The 21310-nt window shown below is 41.1% G+C and overlaps 1 protein-coding gene across 1 annotated transcript; it reads left to right on the top strand.

Annotated features, from left to right (window-relative positions):
* The first annotated feature begins 279 nt into the window (after nt 1–279).
* dipk1c (divergent protein kinase domain 1C) lies at nt 280–21148 on the top strand. The gene is made up of 4 exons (XM_029661572.2): nt 280–743; nt 15842–16525; nt 19086–19250; nt 20578–21148. The coding sequence occupies exons 1-4, from the start codon at nt 528–530 to the stop codon at nt 20836–20838; spliced, it is 1326 nt and encodes a 441-aa protein (XP_029517432.1). The 5' UTR covers nt 280–527; the 3' UTR covers nt 20839–21148.
* The last annotated feature ends 162 nt before the right edge of the window (nt 21149–21310 follow it).

Here is a 21310-nt window from a genome sequence, read left to right as displayed (position 1 = left end):
GAGAGAGAAACTGCATGGGAGTCTCTTCAATTTGATAGGAAGAGTGTAGAATAGAAGAGCGGACTGGTGGTGCAAGCACTAAGCATAGCCTCTCGATCAGAGCACTTGACTGCGCTCATTCAAGAAAAACACACGCATACAAAAACAGACACACACACAGGGGAAGGAGCTGGGAGCCGGGAAGGCAACTCAGGACGAGAAAAACCGAATGGGGCAAAACGCGTGAGTTTGAGAACCAACAGAAGTCGCAAGGGGGAGCGGGGGTATTCCATAGGGGTGGGGAGGGGGGCTCCAGACAAGCGCCAGCCAGCCAGCCATGGGAAGCAGAGAGGCGGGAGAGAGAGAGAGGGTAAACCAGAGGAACGTGTACCCAGCAGGACACAGACCCTCACCAGCAGCCCTGCAGCTTTCCAACACCAGACGGCCACTTATCCCAGAGATGACAAGCGGGATGAGAGGGGGCCGGATAGCTAGCTCTTGCTCCTGAGCAGTTTAACCAGGGGTGGGAGGGGAGTTGCAGTCCACAAATGTGGTCGTTGCGGAGGACCATGGGGCCGGGTCCATTACGGGGTGGCTGTTTGCTCAGGTGGCTGGGGTTGAAAATATGCCGCAGGAGCACGCTGGTGTTCGCCCTGCTCTGGTTCGGCACTTGGGTGTTCCTCAATGGCTTGGTGTTTGTGCACCGGACCATCCTCTCCGACTACTGCACGGATGACAAGAGCAAGAGGATACTGCAGAGAGTGGTGAGTAGCCTACGGGGGATGGAGGGCTCACGCTTACGCTTCTGTTTTGATGTTGACATTGAACTTGAGTTTTGTGTGTGTGTGTGTGTGTGTGTGTGTGTGTGTGTGTGTGTGTGTGTGTGTGTGTGTGTGTGACAAACATGCCACAAACCACATACTACAAACATGCCACAAACCACATACTAAGCAAAATAATATGACAGGTTAAGATACTGTAGAGTACACAGATTCAAATATTGACTGATCCAAACAAACTGACTTGGAAACCAAATATTTTCTCAGTGTAAAGTTATTTAACCAATCTGTCTTGGACAAATACCTTTTTAATTCCACCAACCAACACTCACGCAATTAAACTGAATTGACTCAACTGAATCACAACTCAATTGAAGAGCATTCCTAAGCAGTTGTAGACAATACACCTCCCTTATTCTTAACCTCCTCTGGGCTACACAGCACAGCAAATTGGCCAGTGTTATAAAACATTTTTTTAACACAGAGTGTTAAATAAACACTGAAAGTGTCAAGACTGAGGACCAACATAGACACCATAACAGTGTTAAATTAACACACGGCTCTGTGTAAAGCCTTATTCAAATAGTTTTTAAAAAAAAGCTGAGTTCCTTGCCTTCTGAGTAAATTGTAGATTTACCACCCATGACTGTATTTGTTAGTGAGAGAGACATGGTTGTTGCATTTGGACTTCAGCAAGTGATATCCTAAGTGAACATTTTATCATAATGTTTTTTTATGAACACAATTTAACACATGTATGTATGTATGTATGTATGTATGTATGTATGTATGTATGTATGTATGTATGTATGTATGTATGTATTTATGTATGTATATATATTATATGTATATATATATATATATATATATATATATATATATAGACAAAACACTTTGTGTTGATTTAACATGCTGTGTTATTTAAATAAAAAACACTGGAAAATTTGCTGTGTGTATGTAGCCTATGACATTTATTCCTTTTAATACAATTGCTCTATGCGCCCAGAGTCCACAAACAATCCCAATGTTTACTTAGGAGACATAATTATCTCTGCGCTGCCATGCTCTCTACCAATTACACCGACTAATGTTTCAACCCCAGCATCTTTATGTAGCCCTTGAGGCATTTCACGGACTATGCATTTTGTGGACTGCAATTCTGTCAGGGATATCTTCTTGGTTCTAAAGTTTTCACATAAATCTCCCTTTGAACCAGTGAATTACACACAATGTGAGTGCGATGAAATGGTGGAAAGGTGCAAAGTTCGCAGCATTTTTCCTGAAGGGAATTCCACTTACAGGGTAGAATTAAAAGATTAAACAAAAGTGACAAACAAGCGTGACAAGAACAAGTATAAGGATATAGATAAATATTTGATTATCTATGCCTATTTGTGTACAATCTGCCCAATCAGATATACAGTGCCTTCAGAAAGTATTCACACTGCCTGACTTTTTCCACATTTGTTATGTTACAGCCTAAATTTAAAATGGATTCAATTGAGATTGTGGGTCACTGGCCTACACACAATACCCCATAATGTCAAAGTGAATTATGTTTTTTGATTTATTTATTTTTACAAATGAATTAAAAATGAAAAGCAGAAATGTCTTGAGTCAGTAAGTATTCAAACCCTTTGTTATGAAAAACATAAATAAGTTCAGGGGTAAAAATGTACTTAACATGTCACATAATAAGTTGCATGGACTCACTCTGTGTGCAATAATAGCGTTTAACATGATTTTGTAATGACTACCTCATCTCTGTCCCACAAATACAATTATATGTAATGTCCCTCATTCGAGCAGTGAATTTCAAACACAGATTCAACCACAAAGACCAGGGAGGTTTTTTCAATGCCTCGCAAAGAAGGGCACCTATTGATAGATGAAAAAGACAGTGAATATCCCTTATCCCCTTTCAATACACCCAGTAACTACAAAGATACAGGTGTCCTTCCTAACTCAGTTGCTGGAGAGGAAGGAAACTACTCAGGGATTTCACCATGAGGCCAATGGTGTCTTTAAAATGAGGATGGATCAACAACATTGTAGTTACTCTACAATACTAACCTAAATGAAAAGAAGGAAGCCTGTACAGAATACAAATATTCCAAAACATGCATCCTGTTTGCAATAAGGCACTAAAGTAAAACTGCAAAAACTGTAGAAGAAATTAACTCTATGCCCTGAATCAACACAATCTCACACCAAATTTGTGCAAATATGTACAAAAAGTATTTCAGCAGATTTTGTGCATTTTTGTGTGGCTTAATTTGTGTGAAAATACATTTTTGGGGGGCAAACTTTTGAAGTTATTAGAGCAATGCATGATGGGCAATGGTGTTCTACACTTCCTTATTTCGTGTCCCAAATTTATTTATAGAAAAACAAACGTGTTAACAACCCACTATTGTTAATCAGCCAGGTTGTCACCGAAATAATTATAATATAATAGTATCCTTACCTTTTTTATTAATGCCAATACGGTTTTCTATGCTTGGGATACTGGTGCACTTGTAGTCAGAAAGACTGTTTTTTTCGTGTAGGCAACAGTGGCCTAGATGATTTTCTTCATAACACATTTCATATTTTGTGGAGCCTGCATTACACAAATTTCTTCATAATGCATTTAATACAAGGCTCCACTTTTTCGTGTTCATTACACAAAGGCTTTTTGGGGGGGGGGGGGTATCGATGAAGGTATTCGATTGGGGAATGAGGATACATTATTATGATGGGAAATTATAATACTCACTATGATACACGCACACAAACACTTAAACACATATACAACACACTCACTTTGTTTGTACTCACGTTATAGCCAACTCTTGATTCTTGTCTGAATTATTTGTAATAAAATATTTTTTATCTAGTTGTCATGTATTCATTATCTTTAAATGTTTGTAGTTTGCATCTGTCAGTAATGATTAACATGGTTAAATAGTCATACATCTCTGCTTGATTCAGCTTTTGATATATTTGGCATTTCTATACATATTCTGTATTTCCACTGAAGAACGCAATAATTAATCAACACACACTACTGGAAATAAAAGGACACTAGCTGTTATAAAACAGCCATTCAGCTATGGGTTTCACAACCTTATAATAATGATACAAGTTATATCAGCTTGAAAAGGGTTCATTTACAAAGTCTGGGGTAAAACATGTTGGGCAAAGTGGTATAGGAGAGTCTGACATACAACCCCTAACTTGAGTTCAGTCTTCCCCAATGAGAACCAAGAGCGGCCTAGCTTCATCCTTCAAGACTGGGAAAGGCCTAAATTCTAGGCCGTAGAAAATCCTACATCCATCTCATTAGATGTATAACCTTTATTTAACTAGGCAAGTCAGTTAAGAACACATTCTTATTTACAATGATGGCCTACCAGGGAACAGTGGGTAAACTGCCTCATTCAGGGGCAGAACGACAGATTTTTACCTTGTCAGCTCGGGGATTTGATGCAGCAACCTTTCAGTTACTGGCCCAACTCTCTAACCACTAGGCTACTTGCCGTCCCAGATCAGAACAAGAGGGATCAACAGAGATTGATATTACTGGTTTCCATCCTTAAAAAGCATAGTTGTGTTTTGCCGCGTAAACACACATTATTTGTCTACCCATATCTCTTAGAGACTTACCCAGAATGACTCTCAGCTGTAATCGCTGCCATAGGTGATTCTAACATTTATTGGCTCAGGGGTGGAAATACTTATGTAAATGAGATATTTCTGCTCTCTTTTTAAAAACATTTGCTTTAATTACAAAAAACATGTGGTAAAGGCAAACACTTAAGTACCAATTGCTTATTGCATTGCTACATATTTAAATCCCAATTAACATTGCGCAAATCATTTTGGTAGGCAAGCCTGAACAAACAAAATACACAAGGTAATAATAGCTAGATTTCGTATTGTGATTAAATGCAGGCAATCCATTGTCTCCCTTCAACATTTACTCTGCCAACATCATAAATAACACCAAACATGCTTTGAAATTATGCAGCCATTCTAATAGATCATGTGGCGAGACAAGAAATGAGCACAAAATAGGCAAATATTGGTTGCTTTTGCAACAGGTCATCAGTCAGTCGTTTCTGGTTTTGGCTTTGTTGCAGGGCCTTATGTTGGCCAACCTTAAAATGTATCCCACTCTTTAGAGTCAAACTGACCAATGATTTACTGGTCAGCAATGTCACCCAAGGTAGAACGCAAGTAAAAACACCCCAACTCTGTATTTGCTCTCTGAGTCTATATTCCTATTCAGACAAAGTTCCTGTTCTGTCTGATTTATATTCATCATTATTTGTTTGCAATAGGTGCAACACAATCATACTATTGATAATATGTACACACATACAGTACTCAGCATTTACTCTGAGTACATGCTGATAAAATGTACAGATAAAAACATGTTAAGGCTAGGTGTGTATATTTTCACATTTTTAAGGGACATCATGGCCTATAGATTACATTTTTACATTACATTTAAGTCATTTAGCAGACGCTCTTATCCAGAGCGACTTACAAATTGGTGCATTCACCTTATGACATCCAGTGGAGCAGCCACTTTACAATAGTGCATCTAAATCTTTTAAGGGGGGGGGGGGGTGAGAAGGATTACTTTATCCTATCCTAGGTATTCCTTAAAGAGGTGGGGTTTCAGGTGTCTCCGGAAGGTGGTGATTGACTCCGCTGTCCTGGCGTCGTGAGGGAGTTTGTTCCACCATTGGGGGGCCAGAGCAGCGAACAGTTTTGACTGGGCTGAGCGGGAACTGTACTTCCTCAGTGGTAGGGAGGCGAGCAGGCCAGAGGTGGATGAACGCAGTGCCCTTGTTTGGGTGTAGGGCCTGATCAGAGCCTGGAGGTACTGAGGTGCCGTTCCCCTCACAGCTCCGTAAGCAAGCACCATGGTCTTGTAGCGGATGCGAGCTTCAACTGGAAGCCAGTGGAGAGAGCGGAGGAGCGGGGTGACGTGAGAGAACTTGGGAAGGTTGAACACCAGACGGGCTGCGGCGTTCTGGATGAGTTGTAGGGGTTTAATGGCACAGGCAGGGAGCCCAGCCAACAGCGAGTTGCAGTAATCCAGACGGGAGATGACAAGTGCCTGGATTAGGACCTGCGCCGCTTCCTGTGTGAGGCAGGGTCGTACTCTGCGGATGTTGTAGAGCATGAACCTACAGGAACGGGCCACCGCCTTGATGTTAGTTGAGAACGACAGGGTGTTGTCCAGGATCACGCCAAGGTTCTTAGCGCTCTGGGAGGAGGACACAGTGGAGTTATTTAGCTTTCAATCTACATTTCATTGCAGAGGAGGCTATATATGTATATATATTATGTGGCTTGAGGCGACCACTGAGGATTGTAGCTAAATTGTATATAATGTAACAGGGTTATTTTTAACTAAGCTACTAGATGAAAACTATCACACTGATACCTTGTGAACCTATTACTAAAACCACACACAATGAAGGCAGCAGGTATCTTTGAGAGTGGACCTTGATGGAAATGACCAATATCCTGATGATACAGTTGAAGTCGGGAGTTTACATACACTTAGGTTGAAGTCATTAAAACTCGTTTTTCAACCACTCCACACATTTCTTGTTACCAAACTATAGTTTTGGCAAGTCACTTAGGACATCTACTTTGTGCATGACACAAGTAATTTTTCCAACAATTGTTTAAAGACAGATTATTTCACTTATAATTCACTGTATCACAATTCCAGTGGGTCAGAAGTTTACATACACTAAGTTGACTGTGCCTTTAAACAGCTTGGAAAATTCCAGAAAATTATGTCATGGCTTTAGAAGCTTCTGATAAGGCTAATTGACATCATTTGAGTCAATTGCAGGTGTACCTGTGGATGTATTTCAAGGCCTACTTTCATACTCAGTGCCTCTTTTCTTGACATGGGAAAATCAAAAGAAATCAGCCAAGACCTCAGAAAAAAAGTTGTAGACCTCCACAAGTCTGGTTCACCCTTGGGAGCAATTTCCAAACGCCTAAAGGTACCACGTTCATCTGTACAAACAATAGTACGCAAGTATAAACACCATGGGACAACACAGCCACCAAACCGGTCAGAAAGGAGACACGTTCTGTCTCCTAGAGATGAACTTTGTTGCGGAAAGTGCAAATCAATCCCAGAACAACAGCAAAGGACTTTGTGAAGATGGAGGAAACAAGTACAAAAGTATCTATATCCACAGTAAAATGAGTCCTATATCAACATAACCTGAAAGGCCGCTCAGCAAGGAACCGCCATCAGCAAGGAACCGCCATAAAAAAGCCAGACTATGGTTTGCAACTGCACACTTTTTGGAGAAATGTCCCCTGGTCTGATGAAACAAATATAGAACCGTTTGGCCATAATGTCCATCGTTATGTTTGGAGGAAAAAGGGGGAGGCTTGCAAGCCGAAGAACACCATCCCAACCGTGAAGCACGGGGTGGCAGCATCATGTTGTGGGGGTGCTTTGCTGCAGGAGGGACTGGTGCACTTCACAAATAGATGGCATCATGAGGGGGGAAATTGTGGCTATATTGAAGCAACATCTCAAGACATCAGTCATGAAGTTAAAGCTTGGTCGCAAATGGGTCTTCCAAATGGACAATGACCCCAAGCATACTTCCGAAGTTGTGGCAAAATGGCTTAAGGACAACAAAGTCAAGGTATTGGAGTGGCCATCACAAAGCCCTGACCTCAATCCTATAAAACATTTGTGGGCAGAACTGAAAAAGCGTGTGTGAGCAAGGAGGCCTTTACTCACCTGTCTCAGTTACACCAGCTTTGTCAGGAGGAGAGGAATGGGCCGAAATTCACCCAACTTATTATGGGAAGCATGTGGAAGAGTACCTTAAACGTTTGACCCACATTAAACAATTTAAAGGCAATGCTACCAAATACTAATTGAGTGTATGTAAACTTCTGACCCACTGGAAATGTGATGAAAGAAATAAACGCTGAAATAAATCATTCTCTCTCCTATTATTCTGACATTTCACATTCTTAAAATAAAGTTGTGATCCTAACTGACCTAAGACAGGCAATTTTTACTAGGATTAAATGTTAGGAATTGTGAAAAACTGAGTTTAAATGTATTTGGCTAAGGTGTATGTAAACTTCCAACTTCAACTGTATATACAGGGACTAACATTGTCCCAGTGTTGCTATGGTTTGCTACGGTTTCCTGATGGGAAGTTAAGCATATCTACAGCTTGGAACAACTTCTCACTTTGGTAAGGGGGCATATACACTAATTTCATCACTTCTCAGCTGGCAATAGGGACTTTGTGCTTTAGATAGCATCATGTAGCTATGCCTCTAAGCCCGGAGCAGACATGAAAGTGTCTGTATGTGTTCAGGACTATTGTCTATCTGTGAGGCGTTCAGTCAGAATAATCAAAGAACGGTAACATCCTCTGAGGATTTCCTCAGGTAGAGTCATATTTGTTTGTCAAGTTGCAATATCCATGAAATCTCTTTTCTCATCCATAATGATAACAGACAAAAGCAAACGAAGGGAAACAAAACAACAACAGAAAATGTAGACAGAGCTGAACTTCAATTTGAATATAACCTAAAAAAAACACTTTAGAATGCGTGCTTACTTCCTTACCTAACCACATAACCACATAAATACCTACAACACCACCCCACCCCTAGTTGTGCTACTGTATGTAATAGATAGTACTAGAAATATTCAAGTTTACAGGTTCAGATGTTGGATCTTAATTTGATCACCAGGTTTCAAGACAACTTTCCTGCAATGTAGGACATTTTGAACTTGTAGTGTATTTGAGGTTTTAAAAGGCATCTGCAGCTTGTAATTCCCACTTTGACTTGATTTTCCCTGAAGAAAAATGTATCAACCCCTACAAAAATGTCCATTCATTATAATCCACCTAATAATTCACATTTCCTGTTGCTACAGGATTATTTTACTGCTCTAGCAAACTGGCACAAATGAAGATCCTACATCTATCTGAATGCTAAATTAACTCAAATTAAATTAATCTAAATGAACTCAAACTAAATCTTAAAGGATCCCATTCAAAATGCTATGTTGTGAGTCCTCTTTTTTAAACAGTGGAGCCATCTTTTCGAAGGTCTTTTGGCAGCCTTTGCCAGTTGAACAAACCCCTTAAGATTTTTACTGCACACCTTAATAGCTTTCTGCTCTAGGGCTTACACTACAGCTTGGCTATTTTATTCTTTATTTATGCGTTTAACCAGGCACAGATGGCAATGCCTGGAGATAGGGAGTTGTACCAAGGCCATTTCAATGTGAATTCTAATGATGCTTGTGTTTCATAGGATAATTACAGTAGGCTACTGTTTTAGAGAGTATACATAATATATATATTATACTTTATATCTGTAAAGTAACTGTAAATATGATATTGTGTTCCTTTTATACCATGCCATAATATACCATGAATAATATGATTTCTTAATAATATTGTGACAATTCCACATTTTGTTGTGTTACAGTCTGATTTTAAAATGGATTATCTTGTGATTTTTCTGTCACTGGCCTACACACAATACCCCATAATGTCAAAATAGTACGCAAGTATAAACACCATGGGACAACACAGCCACCAAACTGGTCATTGCTTAATAATATTGTGACAATTCCACATTTTGTTGTGTTACAGTCTGATTTTAAAATGGATTATCTTGTGATTTTTTCTGTCACTGGCCTACACACAATTGAAAATGTTACTAATTAAAACCTGAAATGTCTTAAGTCAATAAGTATTCAACCTCTTTGTTATGGCAAGCCTAAATAAGTTCAGGAGTAAAAATGTGCTGAAAAAGTCACATAATAAGTTGCATGGACTCACTCTGTGTGCAATAACAGTGTTTAACATTTTTTAATGACTACTTCATCTCTGTACCGCACAATTATCTGTAAGTGAATTTCAAACACAGATTCAACCACAAAGACCAGGGAGGTTTTCCAATGCCTCTCAAAGAAGGGTACTTATTGGTAGATGGGTAAAAAAAAAGCACACATTGAACATCCCTTTGAGCATGGTGAAGTTATTCATTACACTTTGGATGGTGTATCAATACATACAGTCACTACAAAGATACAGGCGTTCTTCCTAACTCAGTTCCCGGAGAGGAAGGAAACTGGCGACTTTAAAACAGTTACAGAGAGTTATGGCTATTATAGGACAAAACTGTGGATGGATCAACAGCATTGCAGTTACTCCACAGTACTAACCTGTGAAAAGTGAAAAGAAAAAAAGCATGTACAGATATAAAATATTCTAAAACATGCATCCTGTTTGCAATAAGGCACTAAAGTAATACTGCAAAAAGTGTGCCAAAAAAAATGTGTCATTAACTTTTTGTTCTGAATATAAAGTGTTATGTTTGAGGCAAATCCAATACAACACATTACTGAGTACCACTCTCAATATTTTCAAGTATAGTGGTGGTTGCATCATGTCATGGGTATGCTTGTAATCGTTAAGGACTGGGGAGTTTTTCAGGATTAAAAATACATGTAATTGAGCTAAGCACAGGCAAAATCCTAGAGGAAAACCTGGTTCAGTCTGCTTTACACCAGACACTCTGTCACGCCTGCTCCTGTTCCTCCCCTCCGGCATATGAAGTCGCCAGAGTACTAACCACCGGTCCTGGGATTCATCATTACACACACCTGGCTCTCATCATTACGCGCACCTGTGAATCATTATGATTCACACATGTACTCCATTACCTTCATCATTTCCTCCCCTTCATATGTCACTCTCCCAGGTTCACTCACCAGTTGGTATTGTTCTTGTGTATCGGCGTACTGCCTTATGTTAGTGTCATGTTCTTGGTTTTGTTGTTTTATTAGAACGGTTCACCTGCACCTGCTTCCGACTCACCGCCCCATCATTACACACTGGGTGTTGAATTCAATTCTCAGCAAAACAACCTAAAACGTAAGACCAAATCTACACTGGAGTTGCTTACCAAGAAGACAGTGAATGTTCCTGAGTGGCTGAATTACAGTTTTGACTTAAATCTACTTCTAAAACTATGGCAAGACCTGAACATGGTTGTCTAGCAATGATCAACAACTAATTTGACAGAACTTTAAGTATTCTTAAAAGAATAATGGGCAAATGTTGCACAATCCAGGTGTGTAAAGCTCTTAGAGACTTACCCAGAAAGACTCACAGCTAATCGCTGCCAAATATGCTTCTGCTAAGTATTGACTCAGGGGTGTGAATACTTATGTAAATGAGATATTTCTATATTAAATTTTCAATACATTTGCAAAAAAATATTTAAAAATCATGTTACTTTGTCATTATGGGTTATTCTGTGTAGATGGGTGAGAGAAATAAAATGTATTTTAATCCATTTTGAATTCAGGCTGTACCACAACAAAATGTGGAATAAGTCAAGGGGTATTAATACTTTCTCCTATGGAGATGAAACAGGTCATGAAAATATAATATAATGTATGTGGTAACTTCTGTGTTTTTTTATTATGTGCTAGTAAACCAGCTGTTTGAGACTAAAAACAATATGACATGGGCTTGAATCCCACAGCTAAACGATCAGATCATGCAACACTAGGCTACTGAATAAAGGGGTTTAGTTCACCATATAAGAAGCAATGAAGTTGTACATAGTGCATGCATACATAATTATGGGATACTAGTACTTCCAGTGAACTGGACTTCTCGACAAAAAACAGGCCACCCTCTCAGTGCCCTCAAAATGAATGTATTTATTGTTCTTCTTCGTTTAAAATGAATAAACACAATAAAGTCCACCCCACATTCACACTCCACACAATAAGAGCAATTATGGCTTGATGATTTACAGTCCTGGCTTACATTGGCTGTGATGAGTGAGTCCAAATAATTATCACATTGTTCCCGCTTAGCAAATCGAGCCAAATGTATATAATCTAGGCTACAATGTATATATTTTAAACGATTGTCTGTCGAGTCATGGGGAACAAAAGGTCTTCTCTGGACGTATTTGAGCATATCTTTGTTTTCGGACAAATTTTTCCAGTGAGAGAAATCTTAGTAGAGCTAAGGCCACTGTTGTAGGACATTCCAGACATGCCGACTCTGACCAGTGCTTGGGCCAGTGTGCTCCGCTCAACGGACCGCAGCACACTGGTCCACTGCACTTTTCTTGTGTGAAACTTGTGAACTGTCATGTGAACTGAAGCCACTACAGTTCAGCCATTTACAATAATTGTACAAAATAAGTATGCTTTTAATAACAGGAAACTAACCATATTTATGACACATGCATTGACCTAATGTAATTCTGAGGGATTCGTTTGTTATTACATAAATGCGAAGGGACATTGCGTTATTTAGCTCCCTTACCCATTAGCGAATAAGATTACAGAATGGTGAGCACTGTAAAACCTATACTGCCACTTCCAGGTAGATTCTCTTCATAGGTAGATGGCTTCAGTTTTCAGAATAAGAAGTGTGTGTAAACAGGCAGCAGTTTGTGAACTTTGTCTGTTTGATTGAATCCCAGTCATAGAATAGTAATAAAACATAAATGGTACAATTAAAAGGTAAATATTTTATAATAGAAAAGTGGACCAATCTTTGCAGTGGTGCAGACGCTTTAGTAAACCTTGCCATTGAGCTAAAATAAAAATAAAAAATGTGATTAGCTTTTGTTGGGCCTTTTAAGGTCTATGTATTTGGACTTTAGTATACGGAACGTGCCCCAGAGATGGAGTTTGGGCTTTGCCCAGCCAGCAGCGATTTCCCTGATTCTGATTGATGGCCAATAAATGTTTGCTTTGTTGTCATTGCCATTTTGGGGATTTCGAGACATACAATGTAAAAGGAGGAAAAGAACAGAAAGCAAACACCTGCTGATTTTTTGGTTGTTGTTGCTGTTTCGACCCTGTAATCATGATGATGTGACTTGGCTGGTCAACCGAAGGTTCATTAATGACTTGGACTACTTCAAAGTCTGGAGTGTGTTGTTTCCCTGAGCCCAAGTATTCACGTCATTAGCTAGAGTTTGAAATGCCAAACAAACATGCTGTGGGCGCCAGCAGGGCTATTTATTGACTTTAACTCTTGTTGCCGTATTTTGGATTCTCTGTACATATCCACATCTGACAGTGTGACATGTGTAACTATAGCTGAAGCCACTGTTTCTCCACAAAGCAATTATATGTACATTGTAAACGCCAATGCTTATACAAAATGCCAGCAAAACATCATGACAGAGTCCAAACACCACAGTGGGAAAGTTTACATACAAACAGAAGCTACAAACAGCTGCAGTCTGACATTATGCAAGTCCCAGGAAATCCAGGGAATTAAAAATGGATGTGTGGAACTTGGATGCCTTGCTGAGAAGGGAAAAAAGAAAAGAAAAGAAAATACACGATTCGGCCTGGGCTAGATGCCTAGGCTGGGATATTATGGCCACGGCACCGGTTAGCCTACACAAGGCTGAGAGATAGCAGGGGTGCATTAGGGGCCTCAAAATAATTGCAGGGGTCTCTGAGTTCAGCCCTCTGGAGATAAGGGGAGGACACTTAGGCCTTTCAGATGGCTGCAATGACCGTCAAAACTATGTGATGCAGCTCAAGACAGGCCACTTTCATTTGTGTTGTCACCCAGCCTAACAGATAGCAAAGTTGGAGAGCAGGAAAGTCTGCCAATGCAACCATAGTATGAGACTCAATATCAGGCACAAGCCAAGCAGAGAAGGATGAGAATACTGCTAACTCTTTTTCATTTATTTTCTGAAATATACACTACCGGTCAAAAGTTTTAGAACACCTACTCATTCAAAGGTTTTTCTTGATATCTACAATTTCCTAATTGTAATAGTGAAGACATCTACACTATGAAATAACACATATGGAATCATGTAGTAACCAAAAAAGTGTTAAACTAATCAAAATATATTTTACATTTTAGATTCTTCAAATAGCCACCCTTTGCCTTGATGACAGCTTTGCACACGCTTGGCATTCTCTCAACCAGCTTCACCTGGAATGCTTTTCCAACAGTCTTGAAAGAGATCCCACATGCTGAGCACTTGTTGGCTGCTTTTCCTTCACTCTGTGGTCCGACTCATCCCAAACCATTTCAATCTGGTTGAGGTCGGGGGATTGTGGAGGCCAGGTCATCTGATGCAGCACTCCATCACTCTCCTTCTTGGTAAAATAGCCCTTACACAGCCTGGAGGTGTGTTGGGTCATTGTCTTTTTGAAAAACAAATGATAGTCCCACTAAGCGCAAACAGATGGGATGGCGTATCGCTGCAGAATCCTATGGTAGCCATGCTGGTTAAGTGGGCCTTGAATTATAAATAAGTCAGCAGTGTCACCAGCAAAGCACCCCCACACCATCACACCTCCTCCATGCTTTACAGTGGAATATACACATGCAGAGATCATCTGTTCACCCACACCGCGTCTCACAAAGACACAGCGGTTGGAACCAAAAAACTCCAATTTGGACTCCAGACCAAAGGACAAATTTCCACCAGTCTAATGTCCATTGCTTGTGTTTCTTGGCCCAAGCAAGTCTCTTCTTCTTAATGGTGTCCTCTAGTATTGAATTCTTTGCAGCAAAATCAACCATGAAGGCCTGATTCATGCAGTCACCTCAGAACAGTTGATGTTGAGATGTGTCTGTTACTTGAACTCTGTGAAGCATGTGTTTGGGCTGCAATTTCTGAGGCTGGTAACTCGAATGAACTTATCCTCTGCAGCAGAGTTAACTCTGGGTCTTCCTTTCCTGTGGCGGTCCTCATGAGAGCCAGTTTCATCATAGCGCGTGATGGTTTTTGCGACTGCACTTGAAGAAACTTTCAAAGTTCTTGAAATGTTCCGTATTGACTGACCTTCATGTCTTAAAGTAATGATAGACTGTCGTTTCTATTTGCTTATTTGAGCTGTTGTTGCCATAAAATGAACTTGGTCTTTTAACCAGGTGACTTCCTCATGAAGCTGGTTGAGAGAATGCCAAGAGTGTGCAAAGCTGTCATCAAGGCAAAGGGTTGCTATTTGAAGAATCTCAAACATAAAATATATTTCGATTTGTTTAACACTTTTTTGGTTACTACATGATTCCGTATGTGTTACTGCATAGTTTGTTCTTCTTCTACAATGTAGAAATAGTTTTAAAAAATAAAGAAAAACTCTTGAATGAGTGGGTATTCTAAAACAGTTGACCGGTAGTGTACATAGATTATGCCACATGGACCAAGTTGTTGTTATGTTAATGATTTTGTAGCACATCTGCAATGAACATAAAACAATCACTAAATTGTAATGAATATAAATAGTCCACAACCACAGTTTTCAATTATTATCAGTGAAGTTAATGTTCAATTTCATGTTATTTTACCAATTAATTAACTTCAATGTGTCACTATGTGAAGTATGACCTATGCTTGTAAGCTTGCAATTTCAATGCAAGCCTACAAGCCTAGAGAGGAAAGGGTGTGGAAGGACCAATAAACATCTGTGAGGGTTGGTGATAAGAGAAACAAAACTATGGCTAACGTGTTAATGCCATGCCACCCAGTCAAGGCTATTAGGCATCTCACTGAAATCTTGAGAGAATCAAGATGACAGCTGTTTACTTTGGAATGTAGGCAGAGAGGGAGTTTCTATGTAATCCCGCTAGGAACACTAATCATTTCCAACCTCTGGATGTACATCTATGCACTGAGATGTACACCAATCACATTAGCTCGCGAATCGGAGACATAAAAAGCAGGTTAAATAGAGGGCGAAGCTGTAGTGTAGTGGGATGTAATTTAATTCACCATCAACTGGAACATTTTCAGAAAATGTACTGCCTTGTACAGGATTGTCCATTTTCATTTCAGTAGCACAGTAATACAGTGCCATTCCCTTATTAGGATGTGACGTAGACTACAAATCACATTTTTCAAATCTGCTGTTCAAAAATAAACGTTTCCTGCAAAATTTGTTGGTGCCTCATCATTAACAATGTTTTGTGACTCTGCCATGACAACCTTACTATGTACACCAAAAATAATTAGATTTTGTCTGTGTGTCTCTCTGTCTGTCCCAGTGTGAGGAGTACCGCGAGGGCGCCCTGACTGGTGACCTCTGCGAGGACCTGTGCGTGAGTGGCCAGGTGGAGTACAAGCGCTGCCTCTACTACGAGAATGGCAAGAAGGTGATCGAGGCTCGGTGGCGTGGCACTCATGTGGTGCTCAAGTCCAAGCTGGAGAACTTCTCCTCCTACGAAAGCCTGGGCCTCCTGGAGTACCAGGACCCGGCCGAGGAGCTCGCTCCCCTGGACGTGGTCTTCTATGCCACCCTGGAGATCAGGAACTCCCTGGGGCTGGACATGGGTGGCAACGCCTCGCTGCCACCGCTGTGGGGCCAGAGGCTGAGGGAGCGTGGGCGGCCCTACTCGCGGGCAGAGCTGGCATCGCTTTGGTCCCTGCTCCAGCAGGAGGAGTACGTCTTCCTGAGGGTGCTGCAGGACCTCAGCCACCACGTGGCCAAGGTGCTGGGTTCCTGCGGACACTTCTACGCTGTTGAGTACTTGTCGGCGGGCCACGCCTGGGACCAGAACATATTCTCTCTCGAAGAGTTATCGGCGGGCCCATGGACGGCGAGGGACATGGTGCACCGCATCGCCCTCAGCTTCCTGGACATGGCGTGGCGCTTCGACAATGACTTCTCGCACCGCCTCCACCTGTGCGACATCAAACCAGAGAACTTTGCCATCCGGAAGGACCTTACGGTGAGCTGACCACATTCGCACACATACACACACACATATGAACACACTCACACACAGAGTACACTCATAGACACACACGCACATGCTTCAAAGCAATAAGTTGCTGACTCTTTCACACAGGAACGCTAAAACAGCATAGAAGTCTCGTTTGGAGATAAACCTGTCATTAAAACTGTCCCAGAGCGGCAGCTGGGTACCCCTCACAGATCTGAGATCGGCTTCTTTTTAGTGGGGGAGTTCAGATTCTTTCTGTGTAAACAAGAAAAGGTCAGATTTAGCTCCCTTTTTTTCATAGTAAAACAGTAATTAATCCACACAATAATACTGCAGCACATTCATCCGCAGAGTGCAAACCGTTTGATGAGAATAACGCGCCATCTGAAGAATGATGAGGCTCCAAGTTGTTTAATTGTTTCCCACAAGGTTAAAAAAAACAGCCGGTTGTGCCATTTTTCACAATTATATTACGTTGCTTTTTAACGTGGAGGAAGCCCATGATCCAGGCAACACACCGAGGAATAGGATTAAAGATTTATTTAAATATGCTTGTTGAGGACACCCCCTATGCATTCCACGATATAAGTTTGTCTGAGTTTCACCTGAGTTTCTCTGTGTGAAACCTATACGCCTTTGGCTGACTCTGACCTATGAAGGACTGAGAGCAAGGTGCATATACACCTCACGTTGCATTTTTGTACCCCAATTGTGCCATCGGTGTGTCAATAATCAGTACAAAACATGTTTTATGTCTGCTGATGGGGGATTCAAAGCATAGACAGATATCGAAATGAACTCTTTCTGAGTAGCCTAGATGAGACAAGAGGAATAAAAAGCGAAAATCATTAACACAAAAGCATAGTGTTACCATAGAGGGTATTACAATTTATTAACAGTCCTCTCTGGTAGGCACCATTTTCATTTTATTAACATAAAAATGTGATAAATTTGCCAGGGCCGTGAAGAATAAGCTGTTTGAGCAATCAATGAAAAACACATGTATTATCTTTAGAGTGAGTAGATTTATTTATATTTTCATTCAACTTGGCTTAAGTTGCTGTACACCAATTGCTCATGTTGGCGGCGGTACCCGAAACTGGAGAACATTAGTTTGATGGGGCCCTCGATGAGATAACTATTGTTATAAGGACATCATTTAGTTTGCATAACAGTTAGCATGCCAAAAACCCAAATTATCTTTCGAAGTAAAAAAAGAAAAAAAGAAAAAGAAACATGCAAGAAAAAAAGAAAGTTGGAAGCTTTTACAATTTATCGACAGCGTAGAAAGTAAAGAGATGACGCTGTTTGAAATGAAATATAATATTCTCGTCCCTTTACATCAACCGTGAGCTCATTTGATAGTGTGGACAAAGACCAGGAGAAAGGAGAGGAGTCCAAAGGACACATGTTATTGTCTATGTTTCGGCTGCTGCGTTGTCAAAAAACACTATCCTTTCAATCCCTCCTTTCTTTTTATCTCAAAAGTACATGTATATAGCTTCAGGTGATACTTTGTTTTTTTTTACCGTGCAGCTGATCCCTTATTTAGTTTTCTCATGAGATAATAAACAGAGGAAAGGAATTCTCTGTTATATACTGGGGGGGTATATTGAAAGGGTGTATTGTGTACAGTATATTAAATGTTGGGGGGGGGTTATACAGTATAGGGGCTATATTGTATATTGAAAATATATTAGGAGTATATATTTGGTTGGCTTGCGTCGTTGCATTAGCAGTGGTAAGTGATACATAGGACTCCAATTATTATCATATCTGTCAGATCTACAGCTCCTTAAAGCGCTATGCTGATTTGGCTGGACGTGATGGATGAGTGAAGAGCAATGTCGAGAATAACCATCTCTTATGTCCACTGATCACTAAGGGCTCTATTCAGTCTGTATCGCTGAAGCATCACAGAGTGCGCACTAGAAACGTGAAGGTCATTTCCGATTGAGGCGACATACCGGTGAATGCAGTCTCCTTGACCACGAGAACATTTTGCCTTTAGTTGTCAATCACGCTATGAAGCTTCACCTTCCGCGATACGGATTGAATAGAGCCCTTAGGATTCTTTCTACCTTTCAGAATTCGACAGTGACTTGTTTTTTTGTTTGTTGGTGTTCTGGCATGTTTGCTACAAATCAGCTGAAGCTGACATGAAGTGCTGCAGTGGCGTCATTCCTCACGGGCCGTCACTTAAGCAAAGAGGACGATTATAACAAGCCATACAGATGAAACAGAATCCCAACGCCCTTAAACAACAGCATGTGTGAAAATGGTGTTGTTTTTTTTACTGTATAATTCCATGTCAATGAGATTCAAAATATCTCCCACAGGAATAGTTGCAATGTGGTTATTCTTGATTTATTCCTTTTGCTTAAAAAAAGAACAAGTGGTGAAGTGAAAGTAAGTGAAGATACTGAAAATAAACGAGGCTAAATAAAAATACATTTGATTGATTGATACAGCTATTAAACCCTTGCCTCTGGGGTCAATGTGAGCTCCGGAGTTGGCAGCAATGAAACTCCGGCACTTACTCACCTCTCTCTGTGCTGTTGTGCAGGTGGTGGCTATAGATGTGGACATGGCTTTCTTCGAGCCCAAAATGCGAGACATCCTCGAGCAGAACTGCACTAATGACGACGACTGCAACTTCTTTGACTGCATCTCGAAATGCAACATGAAGACGAACAAGTGCAGCTCAAAGCGGAGGAATAGCAACCTGCAGGTAAGTGTGATTGCATCGAAACATGAACGTGATTGCATATTATTTTCAACTCACTCTACATCTCACCATTAAGTAAGTTATTCAATTCTTGGGTTGGTTGCTCCTTTGAAGAGAATGTATAGTTGAGCGCTTCAAGGAATGTTAATTGCTTATGATAACACTATGGAATTTCAGTGCATGATTATAATACAAGAACCAACCCAAGATAGATAAGACCTCAAGAGACTATTTCCCACTTTCGCTGTAAACACAGAATAAATCATTTTCGCTGTAAACACAGCAGTTGTCAGCTTAAGCAGAAATCACCTTTACGGCCCGGGATTCAATACGATCGTGTTTTTTGTCAGCATTTTAATTGCTATGTTTCCGCGTTTGCCGAGACTATATCAGCAGTTGACCTTTCAATGTTGACCTTTCAATGGCACATTGTTCAAATCCGCGATCGCTTTGAAACCCGGCCTAAGACGCAATGCAGTACAAAAGCGCAACATGACTGCAAAAGAGACAGGTTGGAATGTCTGAGAAAATAGTGGACAAATTAAACTTTTTGGTAAATTAGTGGTGTTTGAATTTGTTGATAAAATGCGGGACATGATTGTTTGGTTGCGGGATGCTGGACAAAAGGCCAAAATGCGGCACGGTCCCACACAATCCGGGACATGTTGTCACCCTTGTCAATACCTAGTCTTTGACATAATATGCGTCCAATTGATAAGTTGAAATACTGTCGTCACTCATACTGCCGGATGCCCTGGAGAAGCAGAGAGCTCCCAGACAATGTCGCATATGTGATGACACCAGGTCCACCTCAAGGCCACAGGTGGCTGCTGCGAATGATACCTTTCCTCCGCTCCTGATCACTTATCGCGACCCTCGCTGACCCCTACCTCTCCATTGTACTGCCTGACATCCAGGAGACAATGGTGGCTTTGTCTTTAAACGATTGCGGGGGTCAAGGAGACGATTTGTGTCTCGGGGGCTCTCGTCCCCTTCAAACAGGCGTGTAATAAGAATATGACTGATGATGGCCCTGGTGATAATGAAATAAGAACTAAGGAACAGTAGGTTACTCTCACAATGACCAACCCCCCTCCCTTTTCTCTTGTCCACCCCTCTTTCTTCTCCTCTCTGACTGTCCACTTCTGTCATCCCCCCTCCCCCACTTTCCTTGTGTTTCTGACTGTCCCCTCCTCTTCTCTCCCCTCTCTGTTACCCCCCTTCCTCCGTTCCTCTTGGGTCTGACTCACCCCCTCTTCTCTCCTCCTTTCTTCGCTCCTCTCTGGACTGTCATCCCCTCTTCTCTCCCCCTCTCTTCTGCTCTGGACAGGTGATCTGTCAGAAGATCTTCAGGCCCTGGTTCTCTCCCACACTGCTGGGTGCCAAGGCGGGCCTCCCCCTCCAGGTGGACCTCCAGCGGGCGGTGCAGGAGTGCGCCGAGACGCCCTGGGGAGAGGACGAGGAGCGCCCCCAAGCCGTCCAGAAGCGCTTGCTGCACCTCCTTACGCGCCTTCTCCACCAAGGGACCTCCTCTGAGCGTGGGGGCGCAGATGGAGAGGGCATTCACTCCCACACAGCTCTTAACTTCTGAGACATTGCACTGTTCACTCTCACAAAAACTATACACTGAAGAAAACAATCATATGGGCTTCATGAGAGTTATTTAAAGTGTCTAGATGTTTTGTGATGTGATTCCTGCGGACTGATACTGGTTGTTGATGTAACAAAAGATGCACTGATGGTGGTAGTACTGACTATGTGTCTTTAGTACCTACAGTAAGCAGACAATGGCAGTTTCTGAGGTATAACTGAAGCATCTGCCAATAATTGGTGGTCTATCAAGCAAGTGGTTCTTATTTGAGTCATCATTACATTAAATAAATGCAGATACTTTCTTTGAACCCTTTTGTACAGTCGATCTATTACTATGATCTCATGTTGATCACTAAGGATATGTCCCTTTTCTTCAATTTCTGCCAAAAATGACATACCCAAATCTGCCTGTAGCTCAGGCCCTGAAGCAAGGATATGCATATTCTTGGTGCCATTTGAAAGGAAACACT

This window comes from Oncorhynchus nerka, linkage group LG6 (genome assembly GCF_034236695.1).
Source record: "Oncorhynchus nerka isolate Pitt River linkage group LG6, Oner_Uvic_2.0, whole genome shotgun sequence".
In the NCBI taxonomy this organism is placed as follows: domain Eukaryota; kingdom Metazoa; phylum Chordata; class Actinopteri; order Salmoniformes; family Salmonidae; genus Oncorhynchus; species Oncorhynchus nerka.
The sequence above is the reverse complement of the archived record's forward strand: the minus strand, read 5'-3'. Positions and strand labels throughout refer to the sequence as shown.